The sequence below is a fragment of the Gigantopelta aegis genome, chromosome 8 (assembly GCF_016097555.1).
Source record: "Gigantopelta aegis isolate Gae_Host chromosome 8, Gae_host_genome, whole genome shotgun sequence".
Classification (NCBI taxonomy): Eukaryota; Metazoa; Mollusca; class Gastropoda; order Neomphalida; family Peltospiridae; genus Gigantopelta; species Gigantopelta aegis.
This window is the reverse complement of record NC_054706.1, coordinates 5,495,828-5,514,795: the sequence shown is the minus strand read 5'-3', so window position 1 is coordinate 5,514,795 and position 18,968 is coordinate 5,495,828. Positions and strand designations below refer to the sequence as shown.

General features: G+C 39.8%; 1 protein-coding gene across 1 annotated transcript; it reads left to right on the top strand.

Annotated features, from left to right (window-relative positions):
• The first annotated feature begins 6,305 nt into the window (after positions 1-6,305).
• On the top strand, positions 6,306-18,676 carry LOC121380163 (GH3 domain-containing protein-like). The gene is made up of 6 exons (XM_041508958.1): positions 6,306-6,571; positions 12,741-14,014; positions 15,935-16,062; positions 16,381-16,523; positions 17,552-17,631; positions 18,001-18,676. Exons 1-6 carry the CDS (start codon positions 6,535-6,537, stop codon positions 18,220-18,222), a joined length of 1,884 nt encoding a protein of 627 aa, XP_041364892.1. The 5' UTR covers positions 6,306-6,534; the 3' UTR covers positions 18,223-18,676.
• Positions 18,677-18,968: the final 292 nt, after the last annotated feature.

Here is an 18,968-nt window from a genome sequence, read left to right as displayed (position 1 = left end):
TTAACGGGAGATAACTCTCAATAAGAATAAGAATAAGAATAATTTATTTGCATAACACCCGAATATGGGCAGAGCAAAAATAACAATATAATATACATTTATCTGCAGTAACAGTAACATAAATATACGTTAATTACATGAACAAACATCTGAATCAACAAATACATATGTAATTTAAGCCTTAATTAATATTTAGGTAAAAGCAAATATTGTCAGAAGTGCAGAGCCATAAAAAAACCCATCAACTATGGCGTTCGTGAATTATTTTTCACGAATCCACACACCCCCGCACATTCTCCATCAGCCTATACAGACGTGAAATGCAAACAATCTGAAATCACTTCCAACTCATATGCTTTCACGCAACTTAAAGCATCTCTTTACAAAATTGCAAATGATAGGGCATAATTCCGGAATATTGTTGCGTGTAAGAAATAAGAATTTTTCATTATTAGTCAAAAAGAAAAATGTGATTCTTGTTTTATTATTTATGATGTAAATCATTTCTAAAAGCATTATATATAGGGCACGTCATAATGAAATGATATTCGTCTTCAACTTCTAGGGGACAGTTGGGACAATATCTCTCATTCGCAGGGACAGGTGGTTTCTTGTATCTTCCCTTTTCAATCATAAGTGAATGTGAACTTAAACGAAGCCTACTAAAAGCTTTTCTGCTTTCATAGTCTTTGGTATGTAATAAATAGGACTCAACTGAACTCGAAATGTGTTTGAATGACATATATGTGCGCATTTTATTACCATATTTGTTAGAATTATTGTTTGATGTTAGTTGTGTTGTAATATACTGCAAAAAGTACTGCTCGCATTTAATTACGATTTCACCTAAAGTGCATGCAGTCGGTAATTCTGGAGTTGAAGTAGGAATTCCAATTAGCTTTGCAGCATTAATAAGTTTAGCTACCCACGACGGTTTGTTATTCTGAGCTGACTTTGAGCTATCAATAAACGCAGCAGTTAACAGTGGGTTGTTTGAAGTCTGGATATATAATACATATTTAAAGGCATTAATAATTATATCATACGTCAGTGGCAATCTTCCTAATTCTGCTAATGCTGCAGCATTACTGGTATATTTATTGACCCCCAAAACCCATTTACAGAATTTTATGTGTACTTTTTCTACATCAAGAGTAAAATAATTTGTGTTACAAACTTGTGGTCCCCAAATTTCACTCCCCATATAACAACACTGGTTTTAATTAATGTATTGAATAGTTTAATGCAAATATTGATAGGTGGATTGTGTTTGAGAATTGATTTTAATAAGTGATTTAAAGATTTAAGTCCTTTGTTTTTTAAACACTTTACACCAATGTTGAATTTACCATGGCTGTCTATAGTGATACCCAAATATGTGTAGTCATTAGATATGTTAATTTTGGAGGACCCTATGGTAAAGTTAAGATGATCTGTGTTCATTTTACGCTTATTGAAGACAATAATGTTAGATTTTTCAACATTAATGAAGATCATTACATATAGCATATTGATTGACAGCATTCAGCGTATTTTGGAGCCCTGATGCTGAAGGGGACAGAAGCACCAAATCATCTGCGAATAAGAGATGGTTGATTTTCAAATTATTCACATCAATAGGTTCACATTGTGCATCAAAATACTTAACAATATCATCTATAAATTACAACCCTGTCGTACACCACGGCTGGGATGGAACATGGGTGATGTACCTGCTGACGTTTTAATTTGATATGAGTCACCTATATACATAGAGTGAATTAATTTTACAAAGTTACCAGTGATGCCACTTTTCACTAATTTCATTAATAGTTTTTCTCTATTAATCATATCAAAAGCTTTTTTAAAGTCTATGAAAGCTGCATATACAGGTTGGTTAACAGAGATATATTTTTGTACTATGGATTGCAGAATGAACAAATTGTCAGTAGTTCTGTGGTTCTCACGAAAACCACTTTGATTCATACCATTATCGTTCTTTTTTAAAGAGACAATTTCGAGTATGCCCGTAACCTTTGGAGAGTTCCGCTCCAAGGGGAGAAATAATACGGAATATATCCATATAAAATGATGGTCTCCGGGGTGCAGGGGGTACTGCCCCCCCCCCCCCCCAAGAATCTCAATTTAGTTTTTTTACTGAAGAAAATAGCATAGAAATGTTACTACCACAAACTCAAGATGTGACATTACGAAACAAGAGCATACCCAACATATCTTACAGGAATGTTCTACACATCTACAGGATGTCCTACATTTACCATACGGATCCGAGACAAACGAACAAGTGCTTATTTCGAACACTATAATACTCAAATAATTATTAAAATAGTTGGAAATTATTGTTTGAAAATGGTTAATTTTTTAATTCAGATGCCAGGAAATCATGTTTAAGACCTTCCAATTTTTTTTTCCAAAAAAGCATACCCCCGCCACCCCCAGCCTTCTCGATCGGACATTACGTACAAACTATTTATTAAAAAAATATAGTGCCCCCAACCCCCTCCTAGGATTTTGGTCAGGGTACGGCCCTGGAAGAAGCTATTAAGAATAGCAATATTCTGATATGACATCTATATATAGTATGTCAAAATAACATTAATAGGGTAAATCCATCTCAAATATATAGGGTCGCCCACACACTTCAGTCTCGGATTCATTTGAAATTTGAATCAAATGTTCCAAACATCCACACGGGCTCTGTATTCCAAGCAGTGTTTGAGAAATGGTAATTTTGCTAACCGTCATCATGTCCTTGCTATATTTCAAGTCCCATTATTTCAGGACATAATGTACATAGACACGAGTATCTAAACATTTTTAGTAGTTACACTGGATACCTAAAGACAACTGAAGAATCTTTAAAATGCGATTTTATGTTACGAGTAGCCATTTTTTAAGACATTAAAAACACTGTTTTATATTCAGTATTAGGCCTACACACCTTTTTTTTTCTTTCTGTTTTTTTTGTTTCTCTGTCAAGTCCACCTCAGTGCTTCGTCAGTGCTAAAATCATACACACTTAAAAATATAAATTTCTTAAAAATTGGGTACACATAAACTACATACCATTAGTTATAAAATGAGACCTATTTCGGGATTTTTTCATTGAAAAGACCCCCAAAACGGTGTTTCCGATTTCAGAAGGAAGATGTTCTAAAATTAATCATCACATAGTTGTAATATTTAAGATTTATTGTAAAAAAAAAAAAAAAAAAAAATAAATGTGTGTAAGTCTAATGAATATAAATGTTTTTTTGTAAAATAAAATGGAGTTTAAAGATTTTTTTCAGTTGTCTCTAGGCATTCGGTATGACTGATAAAAAATGCCAGTCTGCTATATATCAGACCTTTTTATTTAATTCCTGTACAAAAAAAAAAAAAACGTTTTATTTAACGACGCACTCAACACATTTTATTTACGGTTACATGGCATCAGACATATGGTTAAGGACCACACAGATTTTAAAAGGAAATCCGCTGTCGCCACTACATGGGCTACTCTTTCCGATTAACAGCAAGGGATCTTTTAAATGCGCTTCCCACAGGCAGGATAGCACAAACCATGGCCTTTGTTGAACCAGTCACTGGTCGGTGCAAGTGGTTTATACCTCAGGTAATGGGACTTGAAACAGGATAGAAATAATGGCGGCAATTTTCGAGCTAAATTTTACACCTTCTAATTCTATAGTTTGCAAAATGACCATTTCTTAAAACATACTTGGAATACAGAGCCCATAATAGGCCTACAGACTTATTCATACAGATGACTGAGGCATATTAAGGTGAATCTGAAACCGAAGAGCGTGGGGCATTTATTGATTTCAAATGGATTGACCCTATAGTCCGTCCCATCCTGTACAAAAATGTTTGGGGGGGTTTTGGTTTGTTTGTTTTTTGTTGTTGCTTTTTTTTTTCTTCTTTTTTTTTTAAATAATTTCGGTTTGGTGTGTCGTAAGAAGAAAAGTAAAAATATTCTGGATACAACAATAATATTAAAAAATAAAAATTATGTGCAATGTAGAAAACAATCTGTTCAGAAATAGTATTTTTTTTAAAAGGCGTTCCTTGTGAGACGGAGTATAAATAGTTACGATGTCTGTAGTTTATTTCACGGGATGAATCTAATAAATGTTATTAACGAAACCAAAAACCGTGATCTTAAAAATCCTTTGAAAGCAGCAGAGGGGTCAATATTCCAAACCACTAGAGCACATTGATTTATTAATCATTGGCTATTAGATGTCAAACATTTGGTAATTTTGAAGTATAGTCATAGCAGCAAGTGATCTTTTATATGTACCATCCCACAGACAAAATAGCACATGCTACGGCTTTTGATATACCAGTCGTGGTGCACTGACTGGAACGAGAAACAGCACAATACGGCCTTTGAAATGTCAGTTGTCGGGCATTGGTTGGGGGGTGTTTTGGTTTGTAGTACGACTCAATGGGTAGTTGTAAGGCCACTACACCGATTTCTCTCTCAATAACCACTATCAATTAACTAACCACCAACGACTAACCTCTAACCCTCTGTCCTGGACAAACAGCCCAGATAGCTGAGGTGTGTGCTCAAGACAGCGTGCTTGAACCTTAATTGGAAATGCAGTAGAAATTGAAAAATAAATACATCTTGTCTCGACCTGTTCGATCGGCGCTAGATTGGATAATACTGATGACAGGGGTAAGGCACAAATGCCCTGCTAGCTACGTGTAAAGCCGCTGCAAAAATGCCCTGCTAGCTACGTGTAAAGCCGCTTCAAAAATGCCCTGCTAGCTACGTGTAAAGCCGCTTCAAAAATGCCCTGCTAGCTACGTGTAAAGCCGCTGCAAAAATGCCCTGCTAGCTACGTGTAAAGCCGCTTCAAAAATGCCCTGCTAGCTACGTGTAAAGCCGCTGCAAAAATGCCCTGCTAGCTACGTGTAAAGCCGCTGCAAAAATGCCCTGCTAGCTACGTGTAAAGCCGCTGCAAAAATGCCCTGCTAGCTACGTGTAAAGCCGCTGCAAAAATGCCCTGCTAGCTACGTGTAAAGCCGCTGCAAAAATGCCCTGCTAGCTACGTGTAAAGCCGCTTCAAAAATGCCCTGCTAGCTACGTGTAAAGCCGCTGCAAAAATGTGGAGACACAATTGAACATAAAAAATAAACAAGTTAAAGTTTGTTTTGTTTAACCGAAACGACACCACTAGAGCTCATTGATTAATTAATCATCGGCTATTGGATGTCAAACATTTGGTAATTCTGAGACGTAGTCATCGATGGAAGCCCGCTACACTGCACTCTACTACAGACAGGAAAGCACATACCAAGGAATTTGACCAGTTGTGGTGCGCTGGTTGGAACGATTTTAAAAAACCCACACAGTTGGATGGATCCACCGAGGGAGTTCGATCCTGCGACGCAAGCACCTCAGGCGAGCACTCAACCAACTGAGCTAAATGACGCCCTCAAACAAAATGCACGGGTTGCTAAGTTCTGACCCGTGTTAAAGGTATGCGCTGTTTGTTTTCACTGGTCATGTGAGCGGGAAACCTATAGAAGAAAACTAGGTTATTACATTTAGCCCTTGAAAGCAAACACAAAAGCAGAGCGTCACATGCTATCATCGTAACACAGATTACAGAGATAGTGGAATAGTAACTGTTGTTGTTCACCGGCCTCGGTGGTGTCGTGGTTAAGCCATCGGACATAAGGCTGGTGGGTACTGGGTTCACAGCACGGTAACGGCTCCCACCCAGTACGAGTTTTAACGACTCAATGGGTAGGTGTAAGACACCTACACTCTCTTCTCTCTCACTAACAGCTAACCCACTGTCTTGGACAGGCAGCCGAGATAGTTGTGTCCAGGACAGCGTGCTTGAACCTTAATTGGATATAAGCACGAAAATTAGTTGAAAGTAAATTGTTCATCAGTAATGGTGTATTCCGAAATAAAATATTTAAAATATATATCCATGACTCAGTGTTTTACATGGCCGTATAGGCCTACATTAAGTCGTTGCTGCTGTTTGATAATTAAATGTAATCACTACTTTTGTAGCACGGACACATTAAAAATATTCTGAAAATAACAATAATTTATGTCCGGTTTCTGTGCGCGTGGGCAGGAATTGGGTTACCATTGTATTGATTATATCACGTGCCATTCCACGTCTGCTTGCGTCGTCTGCACATTTAGAAGACAAAGACTTTGTGTGATGTCATAATGACTGAACAATAACCACGGCTAATAATACTGCCACTTCACTGTATTGGGCCACTCCTTCATGAAATAACTGTTAGCTAGGTTTTTCCAGAAACAATAACTGTATAACCAAACAGCCGCTTACGAGCGATCACATGCTTAAGTTCAACCGAGATAGTAAACAACCCGAACAGACGACAGTTCCCTTTTTCAAAATGTGTAATAGCTGGTCGTTTCGCTTTCGCAACAGCGTCATTGGTAATGCGCAGTAGACCGTTACAGTGATTCACGGGCCATACATTGACGATTACAGAACAAGTTTAACTGTAACTAACTGTAACGACCAGTCGATGTTCATCATGCAGGCCATCAAGATTACAGTTCAAGGTTTGTTAATTTTTATATTTTTGTAATATTCTTAATATCCATGGCTGTGGTGGAGTGGGAGGGGGCGGAGAGGACCTGTGACCCCCCCCCCCCCCCTCCCCGCGAAGCCCAAAACATTTACTTTTATAACTATTTTAATTTACTACATACAAGTGTGTACAATTTTGAGGAGCTTATACCCACACACTACAGTGTGTTAATTCATTTGAACTTATTTTCGTGCTTTAAGGTTCAAACACCTCAGCTATCTGGGTTGTCTGTCCAGGACAGTGGGTTAGTTGTTAGTGGTTAGTGAGTGAGAAGAGGGTCTTACAAGTTACACCTACCCATTGAGTCGTTAAAACTCTGGGTGTGACCCGGTACCAGGCTGCGAACCCTGTACCTACCAGCCGTATAGCTGGTGGCTTAAGCACGACACCAAATATTGTTCCTACGGCGCAGTACAAATGTTTGTCATCACACATATATACATAAATATTATTGTTTTTGGTCTACAGATCAGGGCCATGTCCACTGTACACATGTACTCACGTTTACTTTCAATAAATTCGTTGTAGTCAATTCATTCATTTATTCATTCATTATTTCATTCATTCATTCATTCATCCAGGCTTGTAAGTACTGTGTTGACGTCTATTCTGTCTAACAACACAAAAAAAGAAAAAAAGAAAGAAAAAGAATCAAGACACACTAGTAAAGAAGATATTCTGGTGGGGTTGGGGGTGGGGGTGGGGCGTGGAGGGAGGTTGTCTTCGCCCTGTTGACATAGGTATGGCCCTGCAAAATTAATATTCAAATGAAGAAGTATTAAATTTTTTAATGTGAACAATTATTAGTGGAAATTGTAGCTTTAATTTACGTGACGTGATCAGGGTATCTTTGACTGAATATATCGCGTTTTAGGGCCTATAGCGGTACGTGAGTATACCTCGCATTACAGATACTAATTAACTATTATAGTATGTCAGGCGATATTTTCGTTCAGGAGTTCATGCTTTAAAATAACTGATAACATGATATCTATCTATCTATCTATCTATATATTATCTATCTATCTATATATTATCTATCTATCTATCTATCTATATATATATATATATACTCTTCAAAAGAAGAAACGCAAAACCACATTGTCGTAACATTTGGAGAATTGATTTAATTATTGAATGGTGAGTCCGATATTTACCAAATGTTGCAGGATTGTTCACAATTCACTCTAGTCCATTGTGAGTAAGTGATAGGACACACCACCAAGGTCAAGGTCATCTGGAGTCAATACCGGGTGTGGCCTCCGCGTGTGTTGACAACTGCCTGGCACCGCCTGCCCATTGAAGCAACCAGAGTACGGATGACGTCCCGGGGGATGGTGGCCCACTCGGCCTGCAAGGCTGCTGCCAGCTCGGGCAGGGTCTGGGGCTGTGGTTGTCGCTGTCGGAGGCGTCGGTCCAACTCGTCCCATAGATGCTCAATTGGGTTCAAATCCGGTGATATCGATGGCCAAGGAAGCACATTAATGTTGTTGTTCTGTAGGAAAGCCGTTGTAAGACGTGCTGTGTGAGGCCTGGCGTTGTCATGTTGGAACACTGCGTTGGCGTTGGCCATAACTGGAACGATGTGTGGCCGGAGGATCTGGTCAATGTAGCCCTGTGCATTCAGGTTGCCCTGCACGTGGATCAGGTCAGTTCTGCCAGTGTGTGAGATGGCTGCCCACACCATGACACTACCCCCGCCGAAATCTGTCCACTTCCTGCACGCAGTTTGCCGCAAAACGTTCACCACGACGCCTATACACGCGACATCTTCCATCATGACGTCGGAGCAGAAATCGGGACTCGTCACTGAACACACACCTGTCTCCATCGCAGTTGGAGGCCATTGTCGATGAATCTGGCACCACTGCAGTCGGAGTCGACGGTGTTGTGGTGTTAAGATGACACCTCGAACTGGACGTCTGGCACGAATTCCTACCTCACGTAGGCGGTTCCGTACGGTCTGGTCGGATATCCTGCGCAAACCTGGTATTGCTGCGGCTGTGGAGGTGGCAGTAGTCAATCGTTCCCGAAGGTGGCGTACCCGGATGTAGCGGTCCTGCCCGGGGGTAGTGACCCGTGGTCGACCGGATCTAGGGAGGTCACGTGTTGATCCATGTTGCTGGTAACGGTCCCACAGTCTGGAGATGGTGCTTGGGGACACATGGAATGCCCTGGCAACGGCCGTTCTGGATTCGCCTGCGTCTAGTCGGCCGATGGCATTGTTTCTCTGCGGTTCACTGAGACTGGCATGTCCTGGATTGTCAACTGTCGGCCAGATACAGAGGCCAGGCAAGCGAACACCCTGCACTTTTATACTGTCGGTGTTCATGTTAAGCGTGCAGACAACGCACGTGCAGTGGTGACATGGTTTGCACGTGGCTGCGTTTTTGCGAATATTCACACTTTGGAACTTTATTGTACAGTAGCTGCGTTTTATCGAATGTAACCGTGGGAATGTGTTTGGGACATGCAATGACCTTATATTCACAAAGCATGAACCGGTAGGAAACATAAAATCGGAGTTATAACCCATTTGTACCCTTTTGCGTTTCTTTTTTTGAAGAGTATATATATATATATATATATATCTAAACGCGATCAGCGAATATACAACGTATTTAATTAGCTCATGTGTATTATAGATTTGAAAAATGTTTGCAATATTTATTTTGTTTTTAATTGTAATTATATTTTAATTATCTGTCGTATATCTACCAATTTCACCTTAATAACACACACACACACACACACACACACACACACACACACACACACACAGAGAGAGAGAGAGAGAGAGAGAGAGAGAGAGAGAGAGAGAGAGAGAGAGAGAGAGAGAGAGAGAGAGACAGAGACACACACACGCAAACACATGCACGCACGCACAAATTGGATATCACGATTCATTAGGCGCGTGTACAGAGGTGGGGGTAGACGCTCGTGCACAATTGCTTGCACACGACTAGTATATCAAAGGCCGTGGTATGTGCTGTTCTGTCTGGGAAAGTGCTATAAAAAGATCCCATGCTGTTACTGTAAAACATGTAGCGGATTTCCTCGTAGATTACATATGAGAATGACCAAATGTTTAACATCCAGTAGTGGTTAATCAATGTTCTCTAGTGGTGTCGATAGACAAAAAAAACTGTATCAAGAAAGCACCACTGTCTTAATAATGCAAACCAACTAAACCCAAACATGACACCAGAGGCTTGTTCAGGAGGACGAGTGTTCGCGTACGGGTACTAGACTGGTTTTTGTGCTGAACGTTAGCTGAATGTGACGGGATAGAAGACGGTGGTACCAGTCAAATTACGCGTGTTTATTCGGCCTCCTGAACACGGCTGGCATTGTGATATACTGTCATATATGACCTTGAATGGAAGTAATTTGAGATAAGCTAAGTAATGGATAGCGATCCTGTGTTTATTTAACACTCAAACGACGCGGAGAACAAGTGAACACAAAGTTATATAATGGAGTCTTCTTTCCAAAAATATTTATCTTTTTTCTTCTTCTAGTTATTGTTCTTCTTCTACTCTTTCTCCTCCTCCTCCTCCTCCTCCTCCTCCTCTACTCCTACTTTTTCTCCACCTACTCCTTCTTTTCTTCCTTTTTCGCCTCCTTCCTCTCCTATTCTTTCTTCTTCTTCTCCTCCTCTTACTCCTTCTCCTCCTTCTTCTCCTCCTCTTTCCTATCCCCGTACTCCTATTACCCCTTCTTCTCTTACTCCTTCTCCTCCTTTTCCTACACCTTCTCCTCCTCTTCCTTCTTCAATTTCCTATGCTGCTGCTTTATTCATTTCGTTTTCTTCTTCTTTCCCCGTTCTTCCATTTTAGGTAAATAATAGGTCCACCGCCCTCGGGGAACCCATTTGGTTTTGTCCCGTTCCAGCCTGTGCCTATTGACTGGTATATCAAATGCAGTATGTGCTGCCCTATCTTTCGGAAAGTGCATATCAAAATTTAAAACAATGCCACAGTCATAGTTATAGTCGCTCTACGCGTCTATATATCAAATCAATGTCCAGACACGTCTTAAGGCAATCTTCTGACTTCGCCAATGGCCGTGTTCGGGACGGAGACAATGTGCTTAGATGGTGTTTCATTTATTCTCTTTACATACAGACAAGTGTTTTGTCCACAAATATACTTTTTGCTTTTTGACTTACAGGCAGTTATTGATTTACCAATCTGAACACGTTATACATATTATAGCAGCAGTTACTTTGACCTTTGATTAGTGTAGTCAGTTAACACCGCAGTTCTGCTCTAAAACATCATCTGTTGGACTGTTAATTAAATATTATGCAAGATCCACTTGGTATGTAATGGCAGTAATTTACAAAGTCAATAACGAATCGATCGCGGTCCGGTGATCTCGGGGGTTATATCATATATTATTCGTGAATAGTGTACACGTGCGTTATGTCATAAATGTGCGGTGATCGAATACCGGCGTTAATTCACCAGGACATATAATACACCGGCTATGCAGTGAATTCTTTACGTAATATATACATCTGAAAATTAATTATGCATCACTTAGTTTTGACCATATGGCCATATGACCTATTTATCGCAAATAATTGTGACCATTTCTTGGATACACTGGAATTAATGTCCTGTGTATAGAGAGGATATTGAAAAAGATGGATAGCAAGCAACACTATTTTTACATTAATATTTAATGTATTATAGGGGAAAAGATAAAAACCGTAAATATGCATAACATGAAAAAAGATGGATAGCAAAGCAACACTAGTGTTACATTAATATCTAATGTATTATAGGGGAAAAGATAAAAACCGTGTCCCATGTCCAGGTGACATTTCATCTATAAATAACAATTTAAATATCGACCAATTACACTTCGCCTTTTATAACGTTATTCGGGAGCATACACATTCTAAACATATCGGTCGAGACTATTTATGCAATAGGCGAACTTGTTGAATTAATTTCAAGGTCTACATATACTAAACCGACGATCTATTACGGTCAGTTGCTGACCAGGTTCATTCTTTCATTATTTTTCAACAGCCCTTAATTTAATATAACAAGAATAGTTCGTGCTCGTTTCGTTCATGGATTACCTCAGCAGATGCGTGTGCAGGAATTTCTAATGGGGGGGGGGTCTTAACTGAGCGAACAAAGTTTCTAATGGGGTCGAGTCGTGCTCCCCCATCCCCCTACACACCATCTGCTTTGAATGAAACCCATTAGCTCTACCATGTGTTGTTTCAATCTGCCCGACCGGCCTCGGTGGCGTCGTGGTTAGGCCATCGGTATACAGGCTGGTAGGTACTGGGTTCGGATCCCAGTCGAGGCATGGGATTTTTAATCCAGATACCGACTCCAAACCCTGAGTGAGTGCTCCGCAAGACTCAATGGGTAGGTGTAAGCCACTTGCACCGACCAGTGATCCATAACTGGTTCAACAAAGGCCATGGTTTGTGCTATCCTGCCTGTGGGAAGCGCAAATAAAAGATCAGCGACAGCGGGTGGCGACAGTGGGTTTCCTCTTTAAAAAAAAACAGTGTCAGAATGACCATATGTTTGACGTTTAATAGCCGATGATAAGATAAAAAATCAATGTGCTCTAGTGGCGTCGTTAAATGAAACAAACTTTACTTTTTACAATCTGCCCGGGTGTCTTTAAACATCTATTGTGTTTGTTCATTCGTTCGTCCGTTCTTTTATTCATTCTCAATATGTTCAGTTGTTACCTGTTAAAGATTAATGTTCTCTTACAGAGACGCACCCAGCAAAACAAAAAGAACCAGGGTAGGGTAATAGACGATTTTATACAGACAATAAAAGATGTTCATTTTAGAAATTGCTCTTTTTTTGTCTCCCCCGCTAGACACGACCTTGGTCTGTAGAATGCACATAAGTGTATAGGGTCATTTCATATATGGGTATCATTTCATTTTGTTTATTGCAAATGATTTTAAAATGTACACAAAACATGTATGTATATACAGCACTGAACCTAGGAATAATGACTAAGTTACACGTTTGTCTCATTGATTTATGTTTTGTTTAATATTTGCAATAACAGTGTTCAGGGTGGGACAAAAAGGATGGATTTTATCTAAAATGGCCGTGACGTTACACTCGTATTTGTTTTGTTTCCAGATTCCAGCGTACTTACTGGCTTCTTTGTGGCCATCCTGGTGGTGTACAAATTCAGCTGCACGACGCTAACCGTCTTGATCTCTGTGAGCGCGGCGTGGCTCGTGTACGACGCCTTCCGGAGGAGCAAAATCGTCATCAGCTCCCTGGTCGGCATCCTCAAACATTACCTGTGTACTCGTCTCCTGTTTCTCGTCGGCTTCTTCGTCAACAGGAAGCTGCAGAAGAACACAAAGAACGTGCAGAACGTGCAGGAGAAGCTGCTTCTGAAAAAGCTGAAGGAAAATGAGAACTGCGAGTACGGAAAGCTGTACGGTTTTTCACAAATCTCGTCCATACGAGAGTTCACAGAGAGGCACCCGCTGACGAAGTACAGCCATTACGAGGAGTATATTTCCAGGATGATGAAAGGGGAGAAAGGTGTGCTGACGTCATCAGAACCAGTGCGGTATTCCGTGACGTCAGGCACGACCGGGAAAAGTAGCACGATACCGGTGTTGAAGGGTCAGGTTCTCGCCACGCTGACGGACGGGGTCACCGAGGCCTACTACAGAATGGCCAGTGCTTTCCCGAACATGAAAATGTTGCAGAAGACGTTGAAAATATTCTACAACTCAAAACCACGGTCAACACCGGATGGCGTTCCTATCGGCCCGAGTTCCCCGTCACCAAGCCGGATGAAGACGATGCTTCACATGTATACAACGCCACCTGCCGGCTACGACATTGAAACGGAACCGGAAGCTCTCTACGTCCATCTTTTGTTTGGCGTTAAAGAAAAATCTGTTGGAATGCTGGAAACCAATTTTGCATCTATTTTACTGAACTCTTTCAATATGTTGGAATTCCACTGGGACGATTTGGTGGAGAATATTGAAACGGGTAAAATCAAACAGTCTTTGAATATTGACGAACGTGTTCGAAAGAAACTAAATAACTGTTTAAAGTCGGACCCACAACGAGCAGACGAACTTCGAGATGCTCGCAGACGTGGAATTGTTGGATTGGCTAAGCGAATCTGGCCAGATCTAAATATAGTAACAACTGTTGGTTCTGGTTCAAATGAAATCTATGCAGCGAAGCTTAAAGACACGTATTTGCACGGTGTGCCCGTGTATTCGCTGATGTACGCGGCATCAGAAGGTCTTCTTGGGGTGAACATCTGGCCTGACTCGGCCGAGTCGAGGTTCCTGCTGGTACCATCCGCCCAAGTATTTGAGTTTATTCCTGTAGAAAACACAGGAGAACTGCAGCCAAAAACACTGCTGCTACACGAGGTAGGCCTATGTTACACAAACAAACGAAAAACATTTTAAAAGATCTGTTTTCATTCTGCCACGTAGTGCCAAGTAGTTAAACTACGTTATTTAGTTAGGGGTATAGGGATGTACAAGAATGGCAGATATTTCTTCTCTTTTTTTTTTATCAATATGTTTCTTTATAATTTAAGTAGAGGTAATTTATATTACGATAGTCTATATCTTTAGTTTTTCAGGCAGGAAGTAGCCCAGTGGTAAAGCCCTCGCCTGATGCGCGGTCGGTCGAGGATAGAGGTGGGTCCATTGGGCTATTTCTCGTCCCAGCCAGTGCACCACGACTGGTATATCAAAGGCCGTGGTATGTGGTATCTTGTCTTTGGGATTTTGCATATAAAAAATCCCTGTGTACTAATGGACAAATGTAGCGGGTTTCCTCTCAGAATTATCAGATGTTTGACATCCAATAGCCGAAGATTAATAACGCAATGTGCTCTAGTGGTGTCGTTACACAAACAAACTTTAACTAATCTCCGCTCAAAATCAGTTTGACTTGATAATTTTGCACGTAGAAGTAGGCCTACTTTCGACGATTGGTTATAAAGAGATAGCTTATTATTTTAGCCCAGTTCAAGTTTTAAACCTCTCATTTTTTAACCACCACCGACAAGTTCCACCTTAGAAAATGTCGTTAAACAAAGTCTGTATTCTCAAAATGTAGGTACACATGATTGAGTTTATTATGGGGTATGCCTTAATTTGACTTTAAGAAAAGTTCCCAGATGTAGCGTTATTACCACTGAAGCAGCACCGAACACAGAATGCATTTGATTTGATTTTCAAAGGTCGTGACTATGTAATGGTATGTTTTCTAGCGCGGTATAAAGCGAAACTTTGCCGAGACTTCCATTTACTGACATAAACGATTCTTAATAAAGGAAAGGCTACTGTGTGCTGTAAATATCTTAATAAAGGAAAGGCTACGGTGGTATAATTTTATTTATGTAAACGTTTGCGTATTAAGTAATGCGTATATTTCGTATCACATACATGTATATACCTATAGTCGTATATATAATAGTGTACACGAATGCTTAGGTTCGATTTGGTGGTTCGAATTTCAGAGGTTTAAACCTTGAAGTACAGCCAGATAACTTGAATTACAATGAACCGTTAATCGCGGAAGCTAATTCAGGTGCAAACTCATTCATTTCAAGGCACAAGATGAGGCTCAGTGGATTGAGCGCTCGCCCGAGGTGCCTTGGTCGAAGGATCGAATCCCCTCGGTGTATCTATTTTCTTTTTGGTTTTTTCTCTCGTAACAACCAATGGCACATGGCTGTGGTATGTGCTATCCAGTTTATTGAAAATTCATATAAAATTGCTAACATAATGATAATGAGAAAGGGTACCCGGTAGTGTGTTTTTGTGAAGAAATTATTCCATGCGTCACAATTTGACACCAAGTTGGCGATGATTAGTAAATCAATGTGCTCTAACGGTGTCGTTAAACAATTTAAACTTTAATTTCGGGCATCAAAACCGAATGGTTAACGTGAAATACAATTTTCAGTCAATCCTCTCTCAATCCGATTCAGAACCATGAATTGTGGTTTACTTGTTAATGCGAAATTGGGTCTTATTCGAATTACTTAGACCTTAAATTAGGTTAATGCGAAATTGGGTCTTACTCGAATTACTTAGACCTTAAATTAGGTTCGCCACAATTTGTATAACAATTTAATCTTCAGTTTCAATTTTGAAATACATGTTATCTTTCACAGTTGCATTGATTAGTTGTAACAAAGAACTGGGATTCGTTCTTAGTACAGACAAGTCGTTGCTTGCGCTTTTGAACATTTTCATATTTGAAAACTAATGTGTCATGTTTGAAAACTAATGTGTCATATTTGAAAACTAATGTGTCATGTTTTTCACTAGGTGGAGCTGAACAAAGATTATGAAATTGTCATCACCAACCTCAGCTGTCTGTACAGATACCGACTTGGTGACGTCATCAGGGTGGTTGACTTTTACAACCAGTGTCCTGTGGTGGAGTTCTTGTACAGGTATGTCAAAGTCGTTGTAGGTCTACAACACTGTATGGGATATTTAATGATGGCGTTTCCATGACGTTTAGTCTTAAACCAGCAAAGCATAGTTAAGAACACAACTAGTTATAGTCTATTTTTCAAATAGACAATTTCTCAAACTGGTATTTGCGGTAACGTTTAATGAATATAATAACTAATATAATACAGCACCAAATTGTTTGCGGAAACTCGCCATTCTGAACAAACTACTGCTGTGCAACCTTGCTTTTAAAAATCTTTGTTATTTAACAGACACGGAACACATGCTTTTAACATTATCTATTGTATTACCAGACAAGGGCAACTGTTGAACGTCCGAGCTGAGAAAACGTCAGAATATGCGTTCTATCAAGCACTGAATACTACCATCTCCATTTGGCCGGACGTGACGTTGATAGATTACACATGCGTGGAGAGTGGTCTCATGGATGGGACGGGTTAGTATATAAAAAAAAAGAAAGAAAAAAGCATATTGTAAAAGTTGGTGAAGTTAGACTTTAAAATATTACTTACATTTTCCATTGCTTATTGCCTCCCCTATTATTTATTTATTTATTTATATTTATTTACTTATTTATTTATTTATTTACTTTCTAGTATGATGTACTCACTTGTTAGCACTAGTTTTAGGTGCCCAAAATTCAAAACATTTTAAGTTAATACGATTCTAAACATATAATACCTTGATAAGCAACAAGTCAAAACATTGTATATAGTCTTAATAATGAGTGTTGCTGTTTGTAGGGTAAAAGGAAATTAGTTTTGGGGTAAGGTTATGCAATAATGTACGGCTAAAATAATCAGTAATTACGTTCTAGTCTAAGTGATTATTAAATGCACACTAACGGGGCAAGACTGATTTCTGTTAGGGGAGATGGGAGCGAGTACAGTGCAGAACAATGTAGCTGAAGGAAGAGGTGTATGAAGGCACTGAGTCAAACGTCAACTGAAAGAAAATTTTAAGAACTAATTCTACACCAACCAACCAAAACTCTATTCATTTCATTCATTTCAACTTATTTTCGTGCTTATATCCAATTAAGGTTCAAGCACGCTGTCCTGGGCACACACCTCAGCTATCTGGGCTATCTGTCGAGGACAGTAGGTTAGTTGTTAGTTGGTTAGTGGTTAGTGAGAGAGAAGAGGGTGTAGTGGCCTTACACCTACCCATTGAGCCCTTAAGAACTCGCTCTGGGTTGGAGCCGGTACCAGGCTGCGAACCTGTACCTACCAGCCTGTAGTCCGATGGCTTAACCACTACGCCACCGAGTGGCTATATCCACTGAAGGTTTAGGCACGTCCATCCCGATCGCCACCTCCGACAAATGTCGGTTGTATAAATCGAGACAGAATTATTCTAGACTAAACATTTATGCAATATACGAGCGTTAAGTTAAACGATCGGCTGGTTGTCTGAAGTACTCGTTAAAGATTAACCGTTTACATGGTATGTGTTTTCTTGCAGCGCCCTCTGGTGAGGCTCCTTTCTACCACGTCTTCCTCGAACTGGACGGCGCTGTTGTCAGTGAGGATCAACTTAACATGGTAAGCGTTTAGATCATAGTGGCAGGTGAGGCTACTAAGTATAGACATCATTCTACAATTCAACTTTGGTTTTGAGAGGGGGGGGGGGGGGGGGGGTCAGGGGAACAGATATTTTATTTAATACACCGAGGCAGTTTTCTAACAATATATATTTATTTTTTTCTGTTGGGATTTGTCAGCAAACTTTGCCTATATAAAGACATTCTCTTATCTCACAGCAGAACAATATACATGTTATCAACATGGAAACAAGACTAATAATAACAATAACAGATTTAAACTTTAACTGCGACAAAGGTTAATGTTTAGTGTTGACAGAGAAAAAGGTTGATATAATAAGACTTAATTTCTCTTCTTCTTTTTTTGCAGATAGACAAAACTCTCTGCGCACAGTCGTTCGTTTACGGCTCTTTCCGACAAAAGGGAAGCATTGGACCAATGAAAGTGCACCAAGTGAAACCTGGAACATTCGAAAAATTACGTTACTTCATGATAACCACCTCGACAGTCTCAACTAATCAGTTCAAAGTGCCGCGAGTGCTGAAGCGTGGTGATACCATAGACTTCATTATGAATCACGTGATCACTTAGGCCTAATGGCGACTTAACGTGATCACATAACAGAAAAGTTGTCTAGAGAGATTCTTTTTTTTTATGAGGCACGTAACTATTGCCACGGTTTATGGAACAGAACGAATGCTTTCGTTATCTCATTCAGGGCAAAACATTTGATTATTGGCACAATTTTTCTATTTTACCGTTTAATTTTATGAAATACTTTTATTTTATGAATGACATTATAATAGAAGACTCGGTGCCTGTTGATGAACTGTTTTAATAGCGTATAATCATGGGCTGATTCGATTGTATTTATATCCAGCAACGTGTATGTTATTCAGATGCATAATACATATAAGGTAACGCAATTATATATTCATATTATTCATTGAATGTACCGACCTCGGTGATGTAGTGGTTAAGCTACTGGGTTTAGGGCTGGAAGGTACTGGGTTTGCATCCTGGTACCGGCTTCCACTCAGAAGGAGTTCAACGACTCAATGAGTAGGTGTAAGGCTCTCACTAACCACTAACAAACTTTACCACTAACTCTCTGTCCTGGACAGACAGCCCAAATAGCTGAGGTGTGTGTGTCCAGGACAGCGTGCTTGAACCTTAATTTGATAGAAGCACGATAATAAATATATATGAACGGATGAATGTGTGTGTGTGCGTGCGCGAGCATGCACGTATGACATAGGGTTCAAAAGTCCTGGGAGGCGACAGCGTTTTGCAGACATTTTGTTTTCTAAGGCTGATCCGTTTGATACGTTGTAGGT